General features: G+C 38.0%; 1 protein-coding gene across 12 annotated transcripts in view; it reads right to left on the bottom strand.

The window, feature by feature from the left end:
• The window catches only part of MAGI2 (membrane associated guanylate kinase, WW and PDZ domain containing 2), a 702246-nt gene that overhangs the window by 138228 nt on the left and 537828 nt on the right, over positions 1–26190 (bottom strand). For all 12 annotated transcript variants that reach the window (XM_054273695.1, XM_054273675.1, XM_054273666.1 and 9 more), the window contains 3 exons: positions 19978–20035; positions 12973–13094; positions 11374–11556 (listed from right to left, as the gene is read on the bottom strand). In XM_054273695.1, the coding sequence (XP_054129670.1) occupies positions 11374–11556; positions 12973–13094; positions 19978–20035 (363 nt within the window). The remainder of the gene's footprint in view (positions 1–11373; positions 11557–12972; positions 13095–19977; positions 20036–26190) is intronic.

Raw genomic sequence — 26190 nt, 5'->3', positions numbered from 1 at the left:
AAGAATTTTAATTTACTTCCATTTGGAGCTAAAGAAGAAAGCAATACATCAAAAGGAGTGAAACTGCCAGTGTTTAAAAGATCTGTACTCACATCAGTGCTCTCAGACCTTTTTTGCAGAGCTCCTTTCTTCTTTTCCTTAGAACCTTGCCCTCCCCCTCCTGCCTCCTACACACTCACACATGCATAGAAACACCCACTCTCCAGCCATTTCTAGCATGAAATTACTGCCTTTTCTCCCTGCCTCCCTGCAGAACAAAAACAAATTATGGCATCCTTAGCTCCAGCATATCCTATTGCAGCCAGTTTTCTCCCTGTTCTGCACTAGTCTCTGGAGATTGGACCCTCTTCTCCCCTCTCCACCAGCCAGTCACCGCCTGAGGCTGACAGCCAAGACCCAGACACCAAGAATTTGTCTGAGCTCCTGCACACAGCCCTCACTTATCCGGGCATGGCAGCAGAGCGGTGTTTGGGCACCCTGGCTCTGCCACCGTGGCTCTGCTTCCCTCTGGTACCTGCTGAAGGAGGAGCTGAGGAGGAGCCAGCGGCGCCCAGGCAGCTCCCACTGCTGCACACACAGAGATTTTGGGGGCTGCAGGGCACCTCGAGCTCCACCTCCATCCATGGACTCAGGGACAGCACCACACTTATGTGATTGCTGGAGGGGAGAAGACAGAGAGAGAGAAGGCTGGAAGAATTTTTCCAGGAATTTCTCACTTTCCATCAGGATTCACTTCCTGCCTGCCTCCTGGTTGGGAAAGTGCTCCTTATGTCATTAAGAAATTTTCATTACAGGTCTTTTAACAAACAAGCCATTTTTTAAATGTCAGAACCATCAATTACAAAGAGGCAGTCGCACAAGTGCTGGAACAAACCTTGCTCTTCTTATAAAGGCCATGTGAGCTGCTAAACAGGGTCAGATGAGAGGTGCATCTGTGCTAATATCCTGATTCTGGCAACAGACAGTGAAAGATGCTTTTAGAAGTGAACTTCTAATAAAATGGCCTCAAATGTCTCTGTAACTCCCCATTACTTAAAGGTTTGTAAGGCTCCTCAAATATTATTTATATGTCTGGAAATATTTTGTCATCTCTGATGCAACTCCGGATAGTTTTACTTCATGCCATGCATCAAATGATACAAGTCAGAGCACTGACAAAAATATTCATCCACGTGCGATTGAACACAGATTTCTCTTTTAATATATGTTGCACAATTGGACTTTGACAGTATTTGACCTTAGTATCTTAAGCTGAACTCCCTTAAGCTTTTCTTCACTTATGTTTTTAGCAGTTATGATGGGAGTTGCTAACTTCAATAATTATTGGACTTCACCAACTTCTAAAATGATTATTTCTCCTTTTGGATGGGGAAATTCAGGTACACCAATGTAAACTAATACGTTCAAGCAAAATAATTGCTAACTGTCAAGACAGATATTTGCCATTCTAAATGTACAGCAGAAATTGTATCTTAAAAATTAATTTGTTAATTTATTCTTATAAAGACAAAAAAATGAGTGGAATTTTTGAACTCTCAGATTTTAATATAGGTACAGATAGTATTTGGTTGCACAAGTGTGGAGGCAGAGGTGAATATACATCAATCTACTAATTTTTTAATTCAAAATTAAAATAAAAATCTGAAACTCAGCTAAATACTTACTTTTTTTGAAAATTGAATGGTTAAAAAAAGCCCTATATGCCAAAACAAAAGAAAATCAAACGTGGCATGGCTGACAATATAGAAAAGTACAATTCTAGATTATTTTCATCACGCAATATGAAATTCACACTTTTCCTGCCATCTTTTTATATAGTGAGAATCTCTTTCTGACCTCATAGATCACTCTTCTAAAGAAACAAAACATCATTATTTATTGAAAGAAATAGTACATGAGAAGATCATGACTATTATTTTCAATGTATATTTTTGTCTGTTCATACAAATGGCCAAGTCATGTGAGATAGCTGTTAATTACATCTGATGGAAGAAAAGTAATTTCTGCAACTGCAGCATTTTTGGCAGCTACTGAGTTCAGTGCATGTTGCTTACTCAAGTGGCAACTTGCAAAACTTACAAAAACTGTCCCAATAAATGTGAGGATTATGACAATATATTTATCATCTCCTGGTCTATGTTAAATATCCTAGTAGCAGAATCTGCAGATTTTGCATGATGAAGTTCAGACTGAAGAATGAATTTATGGGCTTCCTAGAACTTTCATGCACAAAACAAGTGTTTATTTCAATATGAACAGTCAAATTGGATAAAGGTGTGTTGGGATGTGATAGTGCAGAGAATAAATAATTTAACATTTTTTCTGCCTTTGTATTTTTCATACTGAAATAAGTATGAAATAGTTTTAATATCCTTGTCTATGCTTTTCGCCTTTGTGGCCATTTTTCCATGGAGTCAGACCTTGAATTAGTAGGAATATGAGACTGCACATGCTTGAATAATTTGTGTCCAAACAGTCTCTTTGCTTCCTCACCTTTAATCTTTCACATTTTACTTTACCATATTTCTTGATTTCTGTATGATCTCATTTTCTGCTAAAGATATAGCACCTTTGAGCTCCAGAATGTCTCCATTTACTCTTTCTAGAAGAGAATGAGGCCAGAGTCTTAGGTTAGACAGGGTGTGTATGTCTGGTGTTTATGGTTTGTGTTGCATTTGTCACAAGAGAGTGGATTTTTATATTATCATCAATCATATTTCCATTATATCTTCCCATCAAATTACTTCATCATTGGTTTCTCTATCTATAGCAGGTCCTGGAAGAGTTTGAACAGTTTGAACAGTTGAAAGAGTTGTGGTTTGAACAGTTAAATTAGAGAGAATTAAGTCTATTAATTTAAAAAGGGTTTTTGTTTCTTCTTTAAAGTATTCATCAAACCACAAATGTGAGTTTTTGAATTAGGCTAGGGGAAACAAACATTGTTTAAATTGTCAGAAAAGAAGTTTTATTACAGTAATTAATCAATCAATCACTGCTTACTCTAACAGATGATAAGGAAAACCAAAGGAGTCTATAAACAGACTCCTTGCTGAAGGAGAAATGAGGTTGTTTAAGCAAGTGTCTAATGTCATTTGTGACAGCCTTTGCCAATTGAGATTTTAGTATGTGACTTGCAGGTACCACACAGGACTTATAAGAGAGGGCTGCCTGGGAAGGCAGGAGGAGGCTAGGTGGGATCCCTGAAACTTTTAATGGCACTGGACACCTATGTCTGTGCAACTGAATTGCACCTAGATATTGGTAGAGTCAGTTATCTCCCTTCCCCTCCCTACTGCCACCCTTCTTGGGAATCTATCTTCCATAGTGTCCTGCATTGAACCACCTCGAGTTCAGGTACTAAGCATAAAATATGAGATAGAAGATTCCCAAAATGTCTCTGTTATGGCAGACTTTAGGGATAAACCCCAAGACAGAGTCAGAGACCACTTAGCTCCATTTGTACTAATAATGGGAGCCCAGAGTCATCCCATCAAGTAAGACAGCATGTGATGTGAAGACAAGGAGTTCTGAAGAATTTTTTTTAATTGTTCCTGTGATTTAAACAACACACTGTCCATTTTCAGAAGCATTTTGAAATTCAACTTAAATGCTCTGCTACAATTACTCTTTCAGCTTGCATCAGTAATTTTAATTGAAGACTTCAAGGAAATAGACAAATGACAGGGCTAAAAAGCATCAAAAGCTCTCTTCATAGCTCAAGGAATGTCTGTTTGTAGGCACTACTTAACGAATGCTCAGTAGCTCAGAGGGGCAGCACAGACTCAAGCTCTAAATCCCTATCAGGCAGAACAGATAGTGACACACGGATTTTTTGCAACTCAGAGAGAGCACAAGGATATCTGACAAGGTGCACACAAAGACCTCAGACGTAGACAGCACTAGTGTGTGGTATACAAAATGTGGATACTTTTTTTAGTCTAGGCTTGTCTCTGTCCTGGTTATCATTCAGTGAGTACGTCATAATATAGTGAATATCAAAAGAAGAAAAATATGAAGAAAACACTAAAATAAGAATCTCATGGAGATTACAATTCAGTAACTTTGAGACAAAAGTAGATACCTTTCCTTGTCCTTTGGTTAACATAAGGAAAACTTTACAGATATTAATGTGACTACTGTCTCAAGTTATTTGAAAGCCATAGAAACATAAAAAATGTAATGGAAAATTAATCTGAGAAGAAAGTACCAAAAGAATGAAAAATTTCTAGCAACCTAAGTACTACCTTCTTATCTTTCTATTTACATACAGTGCTCAGTGAATTGCCTGCCTTAAAATTTGAAAGAACAGGGGACTGAAAAAGAGTCTCTTAATTGCTATTAATATTCATAAGAGGCAACGATTAGTTTTACTGTCACCATCACACATTTAAAACCACCTGCCATATCTCTTTCCCCAGCTAAACTGTCTTAATATATGACATCAAATAAATAGTTAAACTGGCATTTTCCCCTTTGCTTTGTGTTTGCAACCCCTTAAATATAATGTTGTCATACTTCAGCACTTTCCTCTGTGACAGGGGAATAGAAAATTTGTCCTGTAAAATTTAAGATATGATTCAGATTTAGCCCCCTTTAAACAACAAAAAAATATTTAAGAGTCTTGCTTTAAGGAATTCTGGTTACTTAGAGACTCAGGATAAAATTGTGAGGACTAGCAAATTGGTAGATTGTTAAAAGAGGGTTAATTTTAACTCTACTCCTCTTGCATAGCTTTCGCACTAGTTATATGATGTGCAAGTTTTTATGGTGAGAAAATAAAGTGGATTAAATTAAATGGGATGCTGTGTCCTGCAAAACAAAAAAAAAAAAGGTGACATCAGTTTAGTCTCAGCTATGAACTAGCAGGGCATCTGTTAACTTTGTCCTCATGTCTGGTGCAAAGACCACAGCACTTACATCGTGGTTCCACTCTCCAGACCCTCAGAATCTCCTTGATTTAAAAAGTCAAATTAACTTGTGAAATGAAAGAAGACTGGCTGAGGTTTTAACAAACATTTACTCTTTATATGTCTCACAAACAAGAAAATATAACCAGCACTGCTAGTGGAAAGAACTATCAGTTTTGGTTTTACCTGATGCAAATATAGTGCTTCTGCTGTGCTTTGCACCATTTCATCATCAGCCTGGAGGATGCTGGAATGCAAGCAGTAAATATAACACAAATTCACACTGACTGGCCTACCGTGGGTGGGAGAAATCATTCTCCACAATGCCTGAAGTAATTTCTGTTATTGCTGTTAGTTACTTTCAAAAGAGGTAATTTTCTTTCTCTGAACTCCATGGGATGATTAGCCATATATGGAGATAGAGAGAGATGTGCAGTCTCAGCTAGACTAAAACACCAGGTGAAACATCCTAGCTTCCAAATAAAGCAGGGGAAGTAAGGGAAGCAGATAATACAAGCTTATGTGCTTTATATGTGCTGCTCTTCTCTCACAGTCTTGCCTCACTTGGCATCAACTTGCAGCTGCAAGACTGACACTTCATGAGGTCTTGGTGCATATTAAAGAAGTTTTTTAGCCTGGAGATGCATAAAACCAATGAAAAGATAGTCCTTCCTCAGTGGTCCCACTAGTAGCACAGCTTCTCATTTTCCTAACACCATGCCCTAACTTTGGGAACCAGTTTTCCTGGAGCTACTGGATGAGAAGGTGCCAGGCAGGTGAGATAAATAAATTTCAGTCAGCTTTAGGTACTGTGGAAATCAAGCCTCACATCATGACCAGCTCCTGGCCAGTGCACCTCTTGACATGGTGGTAAATAGTCGGCTACCAAGGGAAGGGAATGTTGTAAAAGAGAAGATTATTGGTTGAGTTTTGACTGATAGCACTTCAGAAAGACATGACCTGTTTGAAAATGACTACAGGTAATGTGGTGTGTGGTCACGATACACTGGGTGATGTTCTGAAATTATTAACATTTCCAGATGACTGCCAAAACATTGATTTTAATTTTAACATATTTGCTTCTTTGGATTGAAGGCATTCTTTATGCATACATAGTTAATCTTTTCTGTTGCTCAAACTAGAGAGTTTGCATCTCAGCTGGGCTCACATTAGGTGAGATGATGGTTTGTTCACATAATCAGACAATGGATAAACAGGGAACAGAATTAAGCATCTGTTTGAACTTGTAAAAATACATCCTTTTGTAGATGTCCCCCAATTCCTTCTGTCTTGAGTACTCCACTTTTTATAAAGGTTGTAAGATATTAGCCTTACTGTGAAAAAATATGCATTAATGAAACAAGGTAATAATTTTCCTGAGCCTAGTGACATTGTAGGCTCAACCACCTGATAATGGTTTTGGGTTTGCTCTTATTCACTTAAATAATAACATTCATGGTTTTGTAGATCAACAAGTGTGGTTTCTCCAATTTTCTTACATTTAAAGTAACCTCAGCTTCTTGAAAAATTCCTCATATGCAGAAGACTGTTATGGGTCTCGACATATGTCCATGGACAGAAGCAAGGCAATGGGCCACTCCTTCCAGCATTTCTAACAACTCATTCCCTTTGGAGATCTCTAAGGTGCAGGAAATTCTGAGTGGTAGATGTGGGACCAATCTCTAGCTTTTTTCTCTAGGCTTCATCATATTACAGTCATACAAAAGTAATAGATGTCTTCTTATTTGGTAGGTGTAGACATTTGAATTGTAGACAAGTATATCTGTTAGCTGAACCTTATCTTTAATTTATGAATTTCTATCTCTAGAATAGATCAACTAATACAGAAAAACTACTATTCCTGAGAGAACAACATCTAAAAAAGTCCAAGTATGCATTGTTTACAGATGATTTAGCATCTTAAAGCTGGCCAAGTGCATACTTGGCAGATGAAATGAAAGAATGTATTCCCTCATTTTTGATTCACATGGTTGAGCTATGACATTTCCCCACAGATTTATGTTTCTGGAAAGTTTAACCTGCAGTGACCAAAGATATTCATCAGTCAGAAGGGTCATCCCCAGACTCCAAGAACCACTTTTGGACCATGTCTTTGAGCTGTTTCCTGCAAACTTTCACCAAAGGAAATGGAGCTTGCTGAAATGCAGAGAGTGAGAATCTTTCCCCGAGCTTGATTATGTGGGAGTGTTTCAGTTTATCCAGTCCATTGAATAACCTTGAGACTTGTAGGAGAGCTTTTGCCTCTGCAGTTTGAGCTTTTATCTGACATAGCCACAGGCCTAAATCTTTGTTTGCCTTAGAACAGCAGTCAGTCAAAATCATTCACTGTATAAAAATCTTTTCATGTAGATGCAGTTTTTTTACCAGCATTTGAATTGAATGCAGGGGCATCTTAAATACAGACAGTTTTCTGTTGGCTGCATGAGGCTTCAGACAAGATAAAGCAATGTAACCTCCCAGAAAAGAACTTGGTATCAGCTCCTAGGCTGTCCTGATATAGACAGAGATGCTGTGGAATGTAATGTTCATATCCAGCAGCTTCATTGAGCTCCAAATGCTAAAACATGTCCTACAAAGGCATTTTCAGGATTATTAACAACCATTAGCACACAGAGGCTAGATTTACATGAGGGCATAATAGACCCTACAAATACTGAAACATCTGGCAAATGGGATCAGGAATGTAATTTCGGTTGTTTTTGACTCATCCACTAAGATGTGATTCCTCTGAGTCTGCTTGTGAGGTTTATTGTGGGTCTAGGACAAATATAAATACCTCTTAGTGCCCAGCACTGGGCACCAAGGGGTTCTGATAGCTTGTCAGTACCTCAGATATCTCGTGTTGCATGTCAGTGCACTCGGTTTGCCTCATGGCTCTGTTTCACAGCAATGCCAAGTCACTGTCAGGCAGTGCTGCTTCTGTGTTCCCAGTGGCTTCCAGGCTTTCAGCAGTGCTCTCAGGGGTCAGTACTGGGACAGGCACCATTTAACATCTTTGTTGGAGATTTGGACACAAGGATGGAGTGTACCCTCAACAAGCTTGCTGATGACCTCAAGCTGTGTGGTCACACGCTGGAGTTCCACCAGGTTTATTGGAGGGTTCACCTATTTCACCTATGGGAGGTGGGACTGGATGATCTTGAAGTCACTTTTCAACCCAAACCACTCTATGGCTTTATGTTTCAAAGGATGAAATGCAGAATTGCTCAATTTTTAAACCTTCAGGTCAAACTGCATTGTTATGATCACATTTAAGGGTGACAATGAATTACACAGACTCACTCTTTGAATAGCATTTGTCTCCGACCCCTATATTAGATTTTGGGTGGAGAAATAAACCAAAGTAGTTTTCTATGAGCTTGTTTCTTTAACAATTAGTTTGAAGTACAGCTTCAGTGTCTTCAGCTTGTGGCCAAAGTTTAGGTAAGATAAATGAGATGGTGCCTTTCCTTTGTATTTCCCCCAAATCTGATGCAGACCTGAAGTATGAAGATTTTGAACACCACTGGGCCAAAAAATAGTATCAGCTTTGCAAGGGATAGGGTCCAGAATCATATTTGAGCTGAGGCACCAGTGCTGGGGTTATTCCTTACACTCAGTTTGCTTCACAGATAATTTTCACTGCCTTCAGACTTTCTACTATGATGCCTTCCTGCCACAATACGATGTTTTGATCTATAACCAAAGCTTCCCATGACTGTGATCATATATGGAGTGCACATAAATTGAACAATGACACATAATATCAAAAGAATAAATAAAATATTTTAAAAGCTCTATTCATTATCCGGTGATGCCTAACCAACAAACAAAAAGAAACAGATGTAATTTCAAGTAGTTTTGCAAAGTAAGATTTTAACAGCTTTATGAACAAAAAGCTATTGATGGAACCTGGGAGGCTTTCATATCTTCAGTTGATTATATTGTACAATAGCTCAACAGGGAGAGAAACTCTAATTCAGGAAATGTGAAAAGGATTTCATATCAGGAAATGCAAGCACTTTGCTGAACAATGTGCTTAAATATATTTTTCCAGTTTTCCATTAATGTATTTAAAAATTGCTTTATTCATAGAACCAATGTTAGATGTCACAATCATTAGTCTGAGATTCTCCAATTACTTTATATCAGAATCTGTCACTCTTCTTAAAAACAAAGATATTTGAGGGCAAAATTTGTTCTGAGATCTAATTTTATATGTTTTGGGGTCATATAATTATGGTTTGATTGTATATTTGAATGTAAATTTCTGTTTTGCATTCCTAATATAATAAATTATTTACCTGAGGAAAAAACAATGCTATTTCTATGCATTTTAAAAAACAGTTTTCTTACATGTTCTTAGCACAATCCATGACTACAATAATGACCATCAACAGTGCTGTGAAACCCACATTCAATTCAGCATAAAAATTCAAGTAAATTGCAAGGATACCTTGTTTTCCAGAGAAAATAACTCCATATGGTCAAGTTCACTAATAAACAACCCACACTTCAAAGGGATTAGCAAGTAACTATATTTGAGTTCTGCATCTGAGAATGCTAAACCATGACAAACAAGGAAAAACTCTCATGCCATGTATGAGGTAGTATGAAAATATTAAGGAAAAATGAAGTTTATGTCACTGAAATCTTCTGAACCTCAGGAAGTCTATTGTATCCTTTGTTCCCTTAATCAGCTAATTTAATAAATTTTCCCTTTGGGAACTCTACTGCATTAAGTTAAAATAGCAACAAGTACTGAGAATTAAAAAGCTGTTAGATTAATGTTTTTTGTAAAATCAGTGCAAAAAAAAGCATCTATATTCTACTTCTTTCTTACATTTTGTTTCTTCATACAATTTTTCTGTTTATCTCTGGCATTAGAAACATCATGATGACTATAACATTAGCTTTGAAGCAAATCCTGTTTGGGTTTTCTTTAAATAATACTTTTCATAATCTTTACACTTCCTGCTTGGTGAGTCCTGGAGAGTCCAACAAAATAAACTAGAATCCAGGATGATTTATTCTGACATATGAATGTGACTCTGATAAAAAAAAATAACTACAATAAATGAAAGATGAAATGAAATTTCCAGAAAAATCACTTCAGACTTTTCCACTTTCATCATTTGTGCCTGCATTTATTTCCGTGTCTGCTCCCTGCACTGTAACATATTAAAAGGATCTGTCTCTGCTGCTGTGACCCATCCACATGGGTCTGTTATCAAAGTTTAGAAAATTGTCTTCATAGTGGCTCTGGCCACTGGGTTTTCTACAGAGGAAACAACAATCCCAAACTAGCATTTCTTTATTTCAATGTTTTGGTGAGAAATGGAAGTATAAATAATGCACATGAATAAATTATGCTGGGGAGAGATGGTACAGAGTGCCAGGGCTGCACAAACACAGGAACACAGTCCCTACTAACCAGCTGTACCTGTGGAGAGCCCAATGGACCCAAAGAACAAAAATCACAGAACAACAGAATGGCTTGTGTTGAAAGGGACTTTCAAGACCATCTACTTCCCTTGCCATTCACTAGACCAGGTTGCTCAGGGCCCTGTCCAACCTGGCCTTCAACACTTTCAGGGATGAGGCATCCACAAATTCTGGGCAAAAGTCTTCAAAATGAGAGTTGAGAAACGCTGGGGCAGGAGTCCAGAGAGGCGGTGGAATCTGTGTCTTAAAATTTTCACAAGACCCTGAGAAACCTGATCCAAGCACAAAGTTAGCCTTATTTTAAACAGGGGGCTAGTAACTGGAGGTCCCTGCCAACTGAAATAATTCTATAATTCTCTGACTGTCTTTTCCTAAAGAAGATGACAACTGCTTGAAAAAGAATTCATCTCCATTCTAAAGAGTTTCATCCATTCATGGACCTGATGTGACCTTTCAGACAGTGGTTTGCAATCTTTATCAATCTGTGAACATGAAAATGTTTGCAGTGATGGTCCAGATCTTCAGAGCAGCTTTCAATCTCTCTTTAGAAGTTTCTTTTATTTCATGAGTTTTCACAAATTTTTTTTTCAAAGGACACAAATGCCTGTGTGTCCATATGCCACACTGAAAACTCTTGTTATGATGGTTCTAATGAGAACAGTATTGGATAAGACTCAACTGATTATTTTGCAAAACCATCGTTTCTAAAGAAATAAATTTGCACTTGGTAGTCTGTGTTCTCTATCTCTTTTCTTTCCATGTAAACATCCCTTAAGTAAACAGTCTATAAACTATAATCCACTTTTATGTAGGGAAATGCAGAGATTTTTTCTCCCTTAAAATATTGTGAAATAGGAAAAATATCTACCTGGCACTTACTAGGAAGAAATTTTTACCAAGAAACTTACCTTTTCTACATATTAACACAGAAAGTCATATGGAAAATGAATGTAATTATGGAGAGAGTGAGACTCAGAAATCTATTTCTTATATAAAAGAACAGATGAACCTTCATAATTACCTGTTTCCATTTTCCCATCTTGTGCTGCAGGCCCATCAGGAATTACACTCTTCACCTGGAGAAACTCATCCGGCTCGTCCCCACCAATGATGGTAAATCCAAAACCCATGTTGCTTTTCTTAAGAGTTGTGCTGAGGAAAGTCCCCTTCAGCTGTGATGCATCACGGGTGAAGAGTGGTTTTTCTACATCAGTCAACACAAACAAGAAAGAGAAAAGTTCTGATCTATTCACAACATAGCAGGGACAGCAGATAACAATATTGGCTGACACCAAGTGGCAGTGTATCAAAGGCAAGGAAATAAAGAGTGCAGGCATTCCAGGAAAAATATTTGTGGGTTCTTGTACTAATACAAAGCGTAAAACATATTTCTTATCTATGGCAGATCGGCCATAAATGAAAAGATATAAATATCCTTTGATATTAGAAATCCATTTAGAAGTGGCTATTGCGCAGCTGAAATAATCACAACAATAAAAATGATCTGTGAGGTAATTTAAAAACCTCTTTCCTAACCTATAAATTCAGCTTTGTCTACAAAGTAATACATTCCTCATAATTTCCCTCCCAGCCACAGTGAAGAAAACATCCCCTGTGAATGTCTCATTCCATTTGTTACCCAGAAGAGGTAAATACCAGATGAACTTTTCTGGTTCAGACATCCAACAAGTGACACACATGACTGCTGTGCAAGCTCCGTGTCTCGTGCCTCGGGGTGCAGTGTGGGTCCCCGTGCTGCTCTCCCATGCTGCAGTGGGGGAGGGAGGGTTGGGGAAGGTGCAGATTTGTGAGCCCAGCTGGCCCCAGGGCTGGTGAGCAGCGGGACGTACCGTACAGTGCGCCGGCCCCGGCGAGGTTGCGCCGGCACTGCGACAGGTCACTGGCGCTGCGGGACCTCCTGGGAGCGGGGCGCAGGCGGGCAAATTTGGGTCTAGGTAAGGTTGATGAGGAGCTTTCTACTGCCACAAAGGAGAACAAGCCTCACTCTCTGACTATAACCTCACGTTAAAATCCATTAGTCGATACCAGTACTGCTTGATGCTTATACGGCTCCTTTTGAGCGCATTCATTTTTATGTTACCAAGTGGCTGCATTCCTGTAAACTCCTGTAACACTGTGCTTGAGGCTTTTAACTTAATTGATGCTTGCTAGATGAGCTAGCTTAGAAACATACCAAACATCAATTAAGAGTAATTTAGAGAAAGTACAATTAAGTATTTCAGTGTTGCCAACCTTGGGTGCTCAAGAGAGAGTTGTACATTCCCAGGAACAGAATTTATGACTTTATTTAGAAAATTACTTTGGGAGTCTTTTTGTGCTTTCAATTTCTCAGCCTTTAGGAAACACTAGATTCATCTTTTCTGTTTTTTTCTCTGCACCTCTGAAAGTTTTAGTTGGCTGGTGGGTCCTACAACTATTGGTGAGTCCTACAACTATTGGAACCCGGACATTTAAGGGAGAAAATTGCTAAGATATAGGTGATAACATTTTGAACATTGGCAACACTACTCCTTTAACCAGACTATGACAAAATCATTGTCACATAAACAGGAGAGCGGGATCTTTCATCTGAACCAAGACAGCTGACATTGTACTGTACCTCGGAAACCTTGGGCCTGCATAGGCTTTGTTCCAAGTTCTGCGTTGGGCATGTTATGCTGCTGTAGCTTCCTTTTTGCTTCTAGGACAGGGTTTTCAAATTGAGTTCTTCTATTTATGTGGCTGGAAAAAAAATGGTTTTGATTAAAAACTGGTTTCAGTTGGGTGAAATGATAATTTTCACAGTAGGGTGCTGTAGGCCCCAGTGGGCCTGAGTGTGTCCCTTACCTTCCACACAATTTAGTTGGGGATGAGGATATACAACCAGTGCCCTGTGTAATGAACAGCACTGAGCAGCATCCTATCACTTCAATATGCTAAATCTGCCACATAAAAATGGTTGTGATCTGTGAGACTACATAGATAGTAAAATTAAACAGCAGCACGGCTTAAACATGCTACAGTAACAGTTTTTCATGTCTTCAGCATGACCACTCTTCTGTGTATGATTCACAGGATCTCAACCAGTTTTGTGCTTTATTGTAAATTAGTTTTAAGTGAATTTACTCACTTACAGAAAAAGAAAAGCCTATACAACAGAGTGCTTTTATGATGGTAATTTACAAATAAATCTAATGGGTAATAAATTGAAGATTATTCCTTTTTAGTACTATGGTGTGCATCTGCTCAGCTGTACAGAAAAATTAGATGCAGAAACTAAATTTGATAGCAGATTAGAACTACACAAATGATATATGAAATATAAGAAAAGTTAGTACATACTTTTTTTCTTGATGTTTTACATTTCCTATTACAGGTCATTAAGTCCATCTCTGGCATTACATCATTATTTTTCTGCATTGTGTTTAGGACTATGATCTTTACTACTATTGTCACCATATCCTTGATTTTAATTCTTGAAAGCACACATTTTGTCCATCACTGAGCTATCTTTCAATCCTGTCCTGGGATATGTTTTGCATGTTTTCCAAAGGAGGCAAAATGATGTAGAAGGCTGCTTGGAACATAGCTGTAAGACAGGATCACAATAGAATCACAACAAAGAGAAGGGGCTTGCGCTTCCAACACTGGTCTGGGCAATCAAATACATATGTTACAGGAGGGCAGGCTTCTGTCACTCCTTATTTGTTCTCACCGGGTTACCATCTACTGAGGTCTTCTGAAAATCCAATCCCAATCATGGCTTTAAGCACTTGGACAGGTTACCTGGTAACTTTCACAACTCTAAGGTCCTAAAAGGGTATTTTTTTATATAGCAATGACCTTTTGTGCCACATCAAGCACTTTTCAGGTCCTTTGAGATTTTGATCCTACTACAGCTTCAAAGAAGATAAGTGGAATTGCCATTAGGAAGTGAGGTAGAAGAAAGGCAGCAAGTCCCACGGGAGTGCAAAACACTTGCAAAATAGGATTTAGTGGCCAATGCTAATGAAATGAAAGGACTTTCAGTCATGTAAAAGAATATTTGATTTAATGAGTTGAAGTAAATGTGATAAATCCTTAAGCTACTGCTTTGTTCACATGGCTATAACTCATTCAAGGGACTGCTAGCTTACTCTCATACTCTAAAATTTACATTAATAGCTTTCAGTAAATTTTGATCTATGATGCAGATAGAGTCCCTCTCATTTCCTTCCATTCTTCAAACAGGCTGTTTAAGATTGCAGTTATTTCTTTCCTTCACTTTTGCTTTCTGTTATTTCTAGTAATTGTCAGGGTGTTCAGCACCTTATTCTATTGCAAACCTAGGAACTTATGATAAAGGGAGAAAAACTTCACTAGTTAAAAATTGAGAAAGCAAGACTTATGTGCATTAAAAAAAGGTAATCATGAACTATTAACATAAGCATGAAAAAAGTAAATATGTGATGTGTTTATCATTTGATGTATTTCCATGTTGTAAAGGAAATACTGCTTTTGCCTTTACACAAGACAGTGATGGAACTCAAATACTACATAAAGTTCTGAGCACCCATGATCAAATGAAATGAATCTCTGTGAAAGGTTTTACAAGAAGACCAGTGAAATAGAGTATTCTATTATAGAAGATCAAAGGAGTTTTAGCTTTTTATTCAAGCAGAATTAATTCTGATATATAATTGCATTCTATGAATACATTTGGAAGTAAATACTAGAATGTATTAAAGATGCCAGGATTTCAGACTTGAAGTATTTAGGCTTCTCACAAGAGAAGTGTGAAGTTAGAAAACACCTTCCAGTAGGAGGTATGGAGTACAACACCTAGCTTGTTTTATGTTAGTATTTGATAAGGTTTAAACCAGGGTTGCTATACATGTGGGTTAGTTGCTTCAACATAGGGATCATCTCTTACTTTAGGGGCTCTAAAGTATTCTGCCCTGCTCTCCAGCTGCCCTCCACAAGAGCAGAGGTTTCCCATGGCTTTTGTGCCATATCATGCAGATGTAATGGATATCCAAGATTACACTCCAATCTTCATTCAGGACCTTGCATTATGCTTAGTGTCATGTTGCAGTTGCAGGGCACACCTGAAGGAGGAGGGCCCCTGCAGACCCAAGATTCAACTTATATGTGGTTCTGTGATATAAGAACCGCAGAAATCGGGGATTTTAGCTAATCTGTGCTCATGGCTCAAGAAAGATTAATTATTGTTGTACTGACATCACAGCTAGAATCCATTTTCTACTGCCTACCTACAGTTTCTAGGTATAGTTTAAGTTGTTTGGTCCATTTAAACAGAAATTTCTTTAACAACAGCTGAAAATGATATTTTGTCCTGAAGATCAGATAGGAAGACTAACAGGTTCTTGAAGCACCTCATGTTGCTGGTATAACTTTAATAATTCTAAGCTCCAATTTATTCTCGTATTTTGACTGCTTTTTGGTAGTGTGCAATCTCCAAAGCACAATGTGAAATTTCCAACTATTTTAAAAAAACCCCAAAAACTGCATTAAATATTGTGTCCAAGAGGACTCAAAGAAAAGAAAGTTATAATCAGTCATTTTTAACAGTCAGTAATATTGTACTGATGTTACATGAAACACATCTCTTTTATGCAATTTTAAGTGCTATACAGCTTCTTGGCTAAATGAGAAAAAGTGCTCCTGATGAGTTTACTTGAGAAAAAAGTTATTAAGCTAAGTAATTCTCTTGAAAAGACATTCTAGCTTTACATCTAGCTACTTCAACAGCATACACAATATTTATTACTAGCCTAGGCCTTCATAAGACAAGCCAAATGTGAGTTTTAGAGATGGTTACAAGTAAGTGCTTTTGTGGTTAAAACAGATTTTGGATGGTAGCCAAAATATATTGCTCATTACTCATAGGATCTAATTCAGAGAACAATTCTAACTTAAATTTTCTTCCTGTATTTTATACAGTATATATTAAATAAGAAATCCTAATCCAAAACCTAATCCAACTAATTTATTCTAGTGCCACTGTGGCTGTGCAAAGAAGGAGTGGCTGGAGCTGCTGGCCCCTGTTATCTCACTGCATCTCAACTGGGGATACACCCTCAGAGGTCAGATTTTCTTTTGAGCTTTGTTTATTTGTGATGTCAAAATACTCTGTGTGATGGGGAGTTACCATCACCACCAGCCCAGCTATAAGACACAGACACAGTTCTGCCCTTTCACCAGTCAGTGGGGCCAGGCTAAGTGCTTTTTGTGATGAGTTTCAGGTTAGAAGCACTTAAGACAACTGAAACACATCATTAGGAGATTTGTGGGCTGCAGTGTCTAATTTGCAGACTTTAGCTGATGGTCAAGGCACTGAGCTCTGACAAAATGGTAGCACGTCAGAGCATAAGCATCAGTAGAAGGATTTTAACCTATCTCCTTTCTTAGCTACTTTTATATATGAGATGGGTTTTTTTCAGTTTTTGCCTATAGCTTTTGAAATTACCCATTACCCAATGGGTACCCAAATGCCTGTTACCCAGCAAAGTAATCCTGGGGATCAAGATGCCTATAAAATGGATATTCTAATGTATAGCTTGTTAGTGCCTATCTACCCTTTATATTCACATTTTTCCAGTTGAGAACACATATTAATGACAAAAAGACCTGAGATAACTTTTTCTATTTGAGTAGAGAATTGTCAGAAGTTGTAAATCAAGGAGGTATGCTTTCCTAGGATAAATACCTATATGGCTAATTCAGCTGTTTATTAAAGAGCCCATGTCTAAAAATTGAGATCTGTGTTGTAGTTAGTCATCCTTAAAGAGGAAAACAATCTTTTGGCAATTAGAATCCTGAAAGACCCAGTGCACTCTAATGACTACTTTCTCTCCATAGTTCTGCACAGCTCAGTGCTGTTAGTTCTTAGTTTACAAATTAAGACCAGATTGCCTGAAAGCTAACAAACATATAGCAAACATTTCTCATTTATGTCCAATGTTTACACATTACAAATGAGCCCTGGATCTGCAGAAAAAAGCAAATGAAAATTATAATATTCTCTCACACCTACATTAATGCATGATTAAGAGAGGTAGTTATACTGGAGACTTTTTTTTAACAGAATTTGCAAATACATTTTGATTTTTTTTAGTAACTCAACTAGCAAGAGGTTTAAGTTTCTTTGTTTTGGTTTGTTTTCTTTTTTAGCTTTTCTCTGGTCTCAGAATATTTGAGCTGAACATGGCTGCTCCTTGTAAGGTGGAAGGTAGTCTGTCTGCCTCAATGCTCAACCATACAACCTTCCCATGGGATACAGGCAACTCAGTGAGCAGAGTACAAACCCTTCTTTTATGAGGATTTTGTAGGCCTGCATGTAAACTTGGACTGGCCCTAAATATGTGGAAGTTTGTAATCTTGCTTCTCATAATTTACTTACTTTTATGACAAAATTAAGACAGTTTATTGTTATCTGATTTTATCTAGTTAAAAATGAACTCATCTGTTGAGTACTGGTAATAAAAAAGCTGTGACTGTTATATATTGTAGCAGGAAAAATGGAAAACAATCTTTGTTTCAAACTTATTGAGCTCAGACAGCAAATTAAACTACGGCTACATTTTACTGACTATAAAACTCCATGTGAATTTAGCAGGGCTGCAATTTTAATGCCACACCATGAGCATCCATTCCACTTCCAAAAACCTCATAGACCGCAGTAGGTTTGATGTATCTGTCCACAAATCTTCTCTGTGGTAGGATTAATAAATTTGGCACTAACAGCCTTCAAATATGTAATTGCACAATAACATCTGGGCCTGGTGCCTTGCATCTGTTTACCTGTGGTTGGACATGAAATGCAGATAAATACTTGTTCCTTTTCTGACTCTGCAGTGCAGTGTGAGCCTTGCTGGTGCCAAAATGCCTCAGGCTACACCAGCAGCCAAGGGAGTCTCAGTAAGAGATTACTGCTCAGAAATTGCACAACACCTGTTACACCCCAAAATACACTAAAAACCACTGGGGCAGAAGCTTTACTTACACCCAGCAGCTGCATAATTGCACGTGCAGAAATCTTTGGCAGGGGTTAAGTACGAAATGATATGAGAACTGCAGCCCCTACCTACCTGGGGGCATCATAAATTAACTCAGGCATCACAAGGGGGAGTAATTTAATGGTGTTATGTAGGGACTTCAAAATTTATCCTTTTGCTTCAATCTGGACTGACTGAGGTGACTTGAGCTGAGCAGCAAAGTAGATGGAGCTGCTGCCTCTTTCACCTGAGGGCAGTAAGCAAGCTGGGGACAAAGAAGGAGAGCAGGTGCTCTGGCATTTGGAGAATGGGACAGAAGGAGTCAGCAGAGCAGTGAGCAAACACCATTTTCTGTTGATTGTTTGCTTTGTAGAAGGCTGGGGATGCATGGGCATTCACAAGCTGCTGCTGTGACAGCAGGTAAGAAAGGGGCATCTTATGCCTTCTAGACCTCCAGGAATCAGATGATTTTTTGATCTCCCTGCACATCTGGACCCTTGCACAAGAGCAGCATATCCTGAAGCCTGGAAAACTGCATCCCCAATATGTGTCCAGGGCAATCCTGGAGTCAGTGTGCTGGTATGGATTCCAGAGACCAAGGGAAAAATGTGAGACACAAAGGAAATTTTCTATTTTCTGTGAAACAAGTAGATAAATATACTGCTCAACTAGATAAATATACGGCTTGAGTGTCAAGATTTGAAACTGAAATTTTAGGTCAGGGGCAATATTCCCTAAAGATCTCTCTTGTTTAATAAAAGGCAATAATGGATAGTTGTTTCTCAACCTTTCAAGTGCAATCTGCACAGTGACAGGAGTGGTTTTCTGTCTCCTCTCTTGCATACTGTCTATAGAGAGCAGAGTGAGAATAGAACCCTCCCAAACAGGTATCACAATCTGGATCTAGATTCATTTTTCACAAGTCTCATTCACTATGTTAAGTTAAAAAGAAGAGGAAATAATCTCTCTGTTTTACTTATTTTATGTACAAACTGTCCAGATTCTATCATTACTTCAACAAAGCAGTTTTTCGGCCTTTGCACAGAGGAAGAAACTTTTTTCTTGTTTCCTAACTAAAACAGAATCTGAAGAAAATGAAACCAAGGATTGTGCTATGAATATAGAATTTATATTGTTTTCAGCTGCACTTTAAAATACAAAATAAAACATAAAATTTTATATGCAGCTTATAAAAAGTTGACTGCTGGTACACCAGTATTAACACCTGATTTGCAGCATGTGAGGACTACTCAGAAACAGATTTTAACTGAACTAAAATGAATATGCTTTGCTCTATTCATTGATTAACAAGATTTATACCTTGCTGGATATCCAAACCTTAGACAGAAAATGCAACATCTCTTTAATGGATATGTTCTTTGTACAAGTGTCAGCTGGAATGATACCATGAAACCAAATCCTGGATAGAGAGGGTGACTGAATGCCTGAGTCACTGATTTGGGACACTTTGGATATATCTGGATATATTAACTGCATTGATGACTCAGAATTCCTGGTATACCCTTAGTTTAACAAGTAATTGTTCCCATTCCTTGCCAGGCTGAGCAATGCAGAGGATACCAATATTAGGTCATGACATATTAATAGCAACTTAATATTGAACTTACTCAACATAATAAGTGCCATAAATGGGATCATCAATTTTCTCCCAGCCATATGGAAGCTCTGAAAAACAAAGAGTTAATCCCTCTCAGTAAATACAGTACAGAATGCAAAGATTTCTAAAAACAAAATTGTGGATCTTTGCTGGGTGTTGAGGGAAATAATAGTGAAATTAGATACAGTGACTAAAGCAAAGCCAAATCATGAACACACCCCATGGCAGCAACAAGTAGTAGTAACTTGGAAATTTGCATGTAAAACCAACTCTTAGTTTATAGAGCAACACATTTTGGTTGAACTTCGTTATTGTTCCAAGAGTTCTACCAGCCAACAACTGTAGCACATCTTGTGTGACATCACTGACTGAGGAAGTGAGGGCATTCTTTTTTCATTAACAAAACACACAAAAAAAAAGCTTTTTGAGCTTTTTTTCTTAGGAATCCTGGAAAAATTGGTCTAGAAGGAATGAAAGGAGTTTGTATCCTGCCATATAAGAACAGTTAGTATACTGAAATGTTTGCATAACTCTTCTTACTGGGATAGCAATTCCACAACCTCCAAAGGCATCCTGTTTCAAAGGTAAGTTATATATCAGGAACACAGGAGCACAGAACAGTACATGAAAGTACAAACCAAAATAAGATATTGTAGCATCCTCTGGACATAAAGCTAACTACCTTTTTCAGAAACAGAGATCCCTAAAAGATTCTGGTCGTAAAAATGAAACTGTTGCAAATATTAATTCAACAATCTTGAAAATCAATCTGCATTCATTTATAACCAAATTGTCACATATATATTCATGTACATTGATACTTATTTTATTATCACTAACACTGAATGCTTAAAAAAATATTATACTGGCAACAGAATTTCATCTTGTGTTTAAAAGGCACCAGACAGAGGAAACAAGTATTTCAGTTGACGTAAACAGAGTAGAAACCTTGGTACTAAGTGGTGACATGGATGGAGGACACTCACAGAGGGATGGGTATTCCCATTATGCACAGGTATTGATTTCTGTGCAGGTAAAGACTATGACACAATGTATGGGGAGTGGTGCTGAGATTCTAAAAGGAAATCTGACTCTGGAATTCCTTATCTCAGATTTTTTTTTCTTTTTAAATTCCGTTGCATTATTTTAAATTAACTTTTTGGAGACAATGAGTACTGAACTAGACAGAATAGAACTGACTTAGATCACACTGAACAGTCATTACACTGGTGATAAAGAAGTACTCCTGGAGGACTTGAGCTTTTTTTATTTTTTTACTGACAGTATGGATAGACAATTATTAACTTGATCAAAGGGGCAAATAGGAAAGTAAAGCCTGAGTGACAAAAGGGAGGCTAAAGGGTTAAAAGGCCATGTTAACCTCTGCTTGTTACTTCTCCTTTAAATGTATCTGTAGTAGCTGATCCTTCCTTGCATGAACCTGTTTAGACTGCTGGGATCTTCATGTCACATTGTCCCCAGGGGATGTTCCTGCTCAGCCCATTCCAATCCTGCAGTGAAGGATACAATCCTCTGCAGGCAGATGAACAAACTCCACATTACCTTTTTTTTTTAACAGAAGGCCTAATGTTGATACTCAATTTTTCCTATTATTCTTAGAATATTGTTAGCTTTGAAATCTTCCTAAGTCCACATTCTGAACTACTTTTGTCAGGGTTATTTTGTTACTGTCTTTTCATAGGAATTAAGGCAGCATAAGGTATTCAAGCTGGTCTCAGAATTACAGAATGGTTGATGTTGGAAGGGAACTTTGGAGGTTGTCTAGCCCAACCCCTCTGCTGAAGGCAGGGTCAGCCAGATCAGATTGCTCAGCACCATCTTCAGTCAGCACTTGAATATATCCAAGGATGGAGACTCCACAACCTTTCTGGGTAACTCAGCCTGTGCCCTTTTGCCTCCTGCCCTGTCCCCAGACACCACTGCAGAGAGCCTGGTTCTGTCCTTGCACCTCCCTTCATGTGTTTATCTAGATTGATAACATCTCCCTTGAACTTTCATTTCTTCAGGCTAAACCATGCCAGGTTCAGGTGCCAGGTCTCATCCTTTCCTCCGAGGAGGGATGCTCCATCCCTTAATCACCCTGGTGGCCATTCACTGGACTCTCTTCCTCCCCTGCACTGGGAGCCTTGGATGCAGCACTCCAGCTGTGGCTCACCTGCGCTGAGCAGAGGGGCAGGAGCATTTCCTTGGTGCGCTGGTGATGCTCTGCCAGGTGCAGCCCAGGAGGCTGCTGACCTCTGTATTGCAGGGATCCATCACTGGCATATCAAGGCTCTAAGCATTTGAAAGCTCTGTTGATGCTCTTCCCAGACCTTCTCAGAACTTGAGTGAAATGAGGTGAATCACCCTACAACAGCTCTCACAAAATCCTGTGTATCTTGGGACATGACTGTGCAGTGTAATCCATAAATATTCAAAAAGCAATCAGCTGAGCACAAATCCTGTACTGTCCCTACAGAAAGTTTCATTGCCAACTCATGCACGATAAGCAAGGCAAAAATCTGCTGTGGAAAATGATGCTCTTACCAAACACTGTGATACACGATGAATATAAAATATTAGCTTAAGTACTATTAGTACATTTTATTTTCATGTAACCTTGCACAGTTTTCTTCTGCTAATTACCTTCATGTTCCTTTCATATCTGTCCATCTAAAATTATATTTCTTTAAAGAAAACTCAGGTACCAGTAACACCTCTACATAAAAGTACACACAAACACACACACCTGCCCATAGACATACACACACAGGTGTGCACAGGCTCCCCTCCCAAAGCCCATTAGTAGATGCATTTTTTCAGAGTATGAAATAAATAAATAAGCATATATTTTTTCCAATTTTGAAAGTGGGCATTTTTATGTAAGTATATACACTACAAGTATATAGATGCAGATAACATATTTAGTTTTACATATTGATAAAAATCTGAAATAATTGAGGATTCACTATTAACCTATTGGCCTACTTTTTCCTAAAATAATACCTAATTGTACTTATGAACTGGCACAACTACTGAGAAGGGAAAAGAAAAAATCCATTTACTAGTGTAAAAATCTGTAAAAATTTCATGTATTTGACATACTAAGGAGAATCCACTTTTAAATGCATGGCTTGAATGACTGATTATTTAACGTCATAAGATATCCATGGGTTCAGAAGAAAGAAAAACAAGATTACCTTTGTGTGCCATAATGCACTCCATGTAAGGTTATGCTCTGATTTTACTATTCCATTTAAGATTTGGTCTATAAGCTATGTTTAATTAAAATTCTGTGTTGACCAGTAAAACAGAATTGCTAGAGCACAAACCCCAGGCCCCTGCCTGTTGAGAATGGCAGATAAGATTAGTGGAGTGTAGTTTACTACAGAGCTTCTCTAAGAAGAATCTTCTGCTACATTAGCTTTCAGGAGCACTGTGATTATTTTTCATTAGATTAAATTGTGGCCTCTATTCCATTCTTCACTCTTGAAATGAAAGATTAAAGGACAGAAATACTTTACTGCTTTATAAAACAGGAAGCTTAGCATTTGCCAGATTAGGGGTGAGGGCATTACAGTTTCTCCTTTTGATTTCACTGCACCCAGGGATGATCATTAGGGATGAAAGTGTATATTAAATATTTGTAAAAGAGAATTGTTGTACAAGACTAGTGAAGGAGATTGCTAATGGATGTGAATAGGGAAAGGAGCTATATCTTTCAGCTGATATTCATTTGGTAGCATCAGCATGCTCATTTGTGTGCAATTTTTGCAAGCACTGGTTCATGGATACTGTGCACAGACATCTTCATCTTTAGGAACTCAACACTTCTACCACTCTTGTCCTCCAAGTCTGTAGACTGCTGAAGGCTTTCTCTCTATAGAAAGAAAAAAAATTTTAAAAATACCTTTCATTTTTAAATCTTAAATATCTAACATCCTCCTATCATCCCGTGCAGGGCCTGTTCAGGAATATTTATAAAATCACCTTTTAAAAATCAGTAATAGTTTGTGCAGTGGTTGGCAATGCTGACACCATGAGTGGATGTAAGGGTGCTAGATAGTCTCTATGATATATTTATATCCTCCAGTTTTTGCAATGCATGCTTTATTCCTTACAAGACAAGCAGCATCTAGCCAATACCAGTCATCCAAAACAACCTTTGCTCAGTAACCATCTGGGTGAGCTTTTAATTCAGAATTGCCTTTCTAAAAGTTAAATGCCGAGTGGTAATGAAAGTCAGAAGAAAAGAAAGCAAGAAAGCAAGAAAAAAAAGTAAAGAAAAAAAAGAAAGAAAGGAAAAGTGAGAAAGAAGGAAAAAAGGAAAGACTAATATGCATTTGAGCAGGTTGCTTTAATAATCAATTGTAGTGCCTTCTCATCACAGACTGCCTATGCTAATGGTGCAGATGCTCTTATTCTGCCTTCTGAAAGCTGCTGCATTTCAGAATTATTTTTAATGGTGCCACTTAACATTCTCTAGGGATGGAGGAAAGAGTACATTCTGGATCTGTGTGCCAAGATGAAAAAGCACACCACCAAGCCTGGAGATTAATTTTTCTGAAATTTATCATTCACTGAGTTAGAGTCATAAAAACTTCTCAAGGTTTCAGAACAACAGACAGCATTGTGTCACTACCCACCCCACTGACATGCTGGAAAGAAAGATGAGAGCATATTTCCTGTTTCAGCCACAAATGAAAATATTTGTTTAGTTCAAAGGAATATAGCATGAGAGAGAAAAAAATAATATAATGCCTGCTGTTATTGAAATTACTGTCAATGAGCATGTGGAAACTGGGGAGGTCAACACAAGTTTGGTTCACCTGCCTTGATAACACCCAGGCACAGGCCAGAAATTGTTTTCTAACCTATATAGGAGATTTTTCAGAAAAAAAAATTACTGTATCTTCCCACTCAAAAGCCTGTGTTTTTTTCATCTCTTGCTTTGTCTCTTTTATTTCTCCCTGTTTCAAATTCAGTTTTGCCTTTTCAAGTCAGTTACCTACTGGAAAGGGTATCAAAAGAATTGGATTACAAGTTAAAAGCAGTGCAGCCCCACAGTCCAATGCAGTGTCACAGTCCTCCAGTTCCTCTAAGAGATACAGTCCTTGCAAATATTTATCTCTACGTCTAAACCAGTGTTCCTCACTGCATAGCTTACACAAAAAATCATTGCTTGTAATAGCCCAAGGCACAGCACACAGGTTCCCAGGGGGTGGATGCTGCTGCAGGCATGCTGTGCTGCTCCCTCAGGAGCTCAGGGTTGGAGATACTTGGTTTGGATGCTTTTGTTTGTGCAAGGCCACATCGTCCAGATGATACATGAAACACATTATGGCTGTGCTGCTGCTCCTGAAACCTCTGATACAGGTTGTCATGAGGAGAGAAAGGATAACACTATCCAGTGAAAATCAGGACTCAACCTATTACCCCCATACCTATGTGAATTTTTCTAGGTCACCTATCTGCATTCCATCTGGAGCTCAAAAACTGAACCAGATCAACAGGTACATGCTATGGCAACACTGAGTGGGTGGGGAGGGAAAAAAAATTGGATAAAAATGGAACTTGAATTGTTCACTCTCTCAGTGAAAATAACAAAAAAGGTAGGACTGACAATTCCACCTCCACAAAAAAACTCCAAATTGACTATTCCTTTCATGGAAGATCTGTAAAACCTAGTGAATGTACCACCTCCAAGTCAAGCCATGAAAGTTCAATTTCAGTGAAACTTGTGTACTCCAACTGCCATTTTCATAACAGCAAATTTCACAGAATCATGACTGTTTATGTTCTGTCTGCAATCAAAAAACATTAATGTGCAATTCATTCTCACTAATAAAATGTCATTATGCAAAATTTCTCCTTGTAGAATGGAAATAAATGTGTAACTAATACATCTGATAAATGCATCTTCTTCCTTCTGTGCAGCTTATTGTGATATGCTGCATCCTTAATTATGTAGAACATAGATTATTTAATATTACTATAAATTCAATAATATTTTTCCCAGCATTGTTACCAAGTGAAATACTGGCAGCAGTTGGGATATTTTTTAACATTACGTATGCTTTATTCCTCTGACATGGAGAACTGTGCAGTGCTAATTAAGATTTGCATTAATACAGTGACAAAGTGTTAACTGAATTACTGGTATTTTTATTTTGCTTTTGGTTTTTTTTTTGTTTGCTTGGTTTTGGTTCTTTTTTTTTTATTC

Source organism: Melozone crissalis, unplaced genomic scaffold, assembly GCF_028551555.1.
Source record: "Melozone crissalis strain CALT ecotype California unplaced genomic scaffold, PUWL_Pcris_2 ptg000004l_1, whole genome shotgun sequence".
In the NCBI taxonomy this organism is placed as follows: Eukaryota; Metazoa; Chordata; class Aves; order Passeriformes; family Passerellidae; genus Melozone; species Melozone crissalis.
Note: the sequence above shows the minus strand (reverse complement) of the source record. Positions and strands in the feature narration are given on the sequence as shown.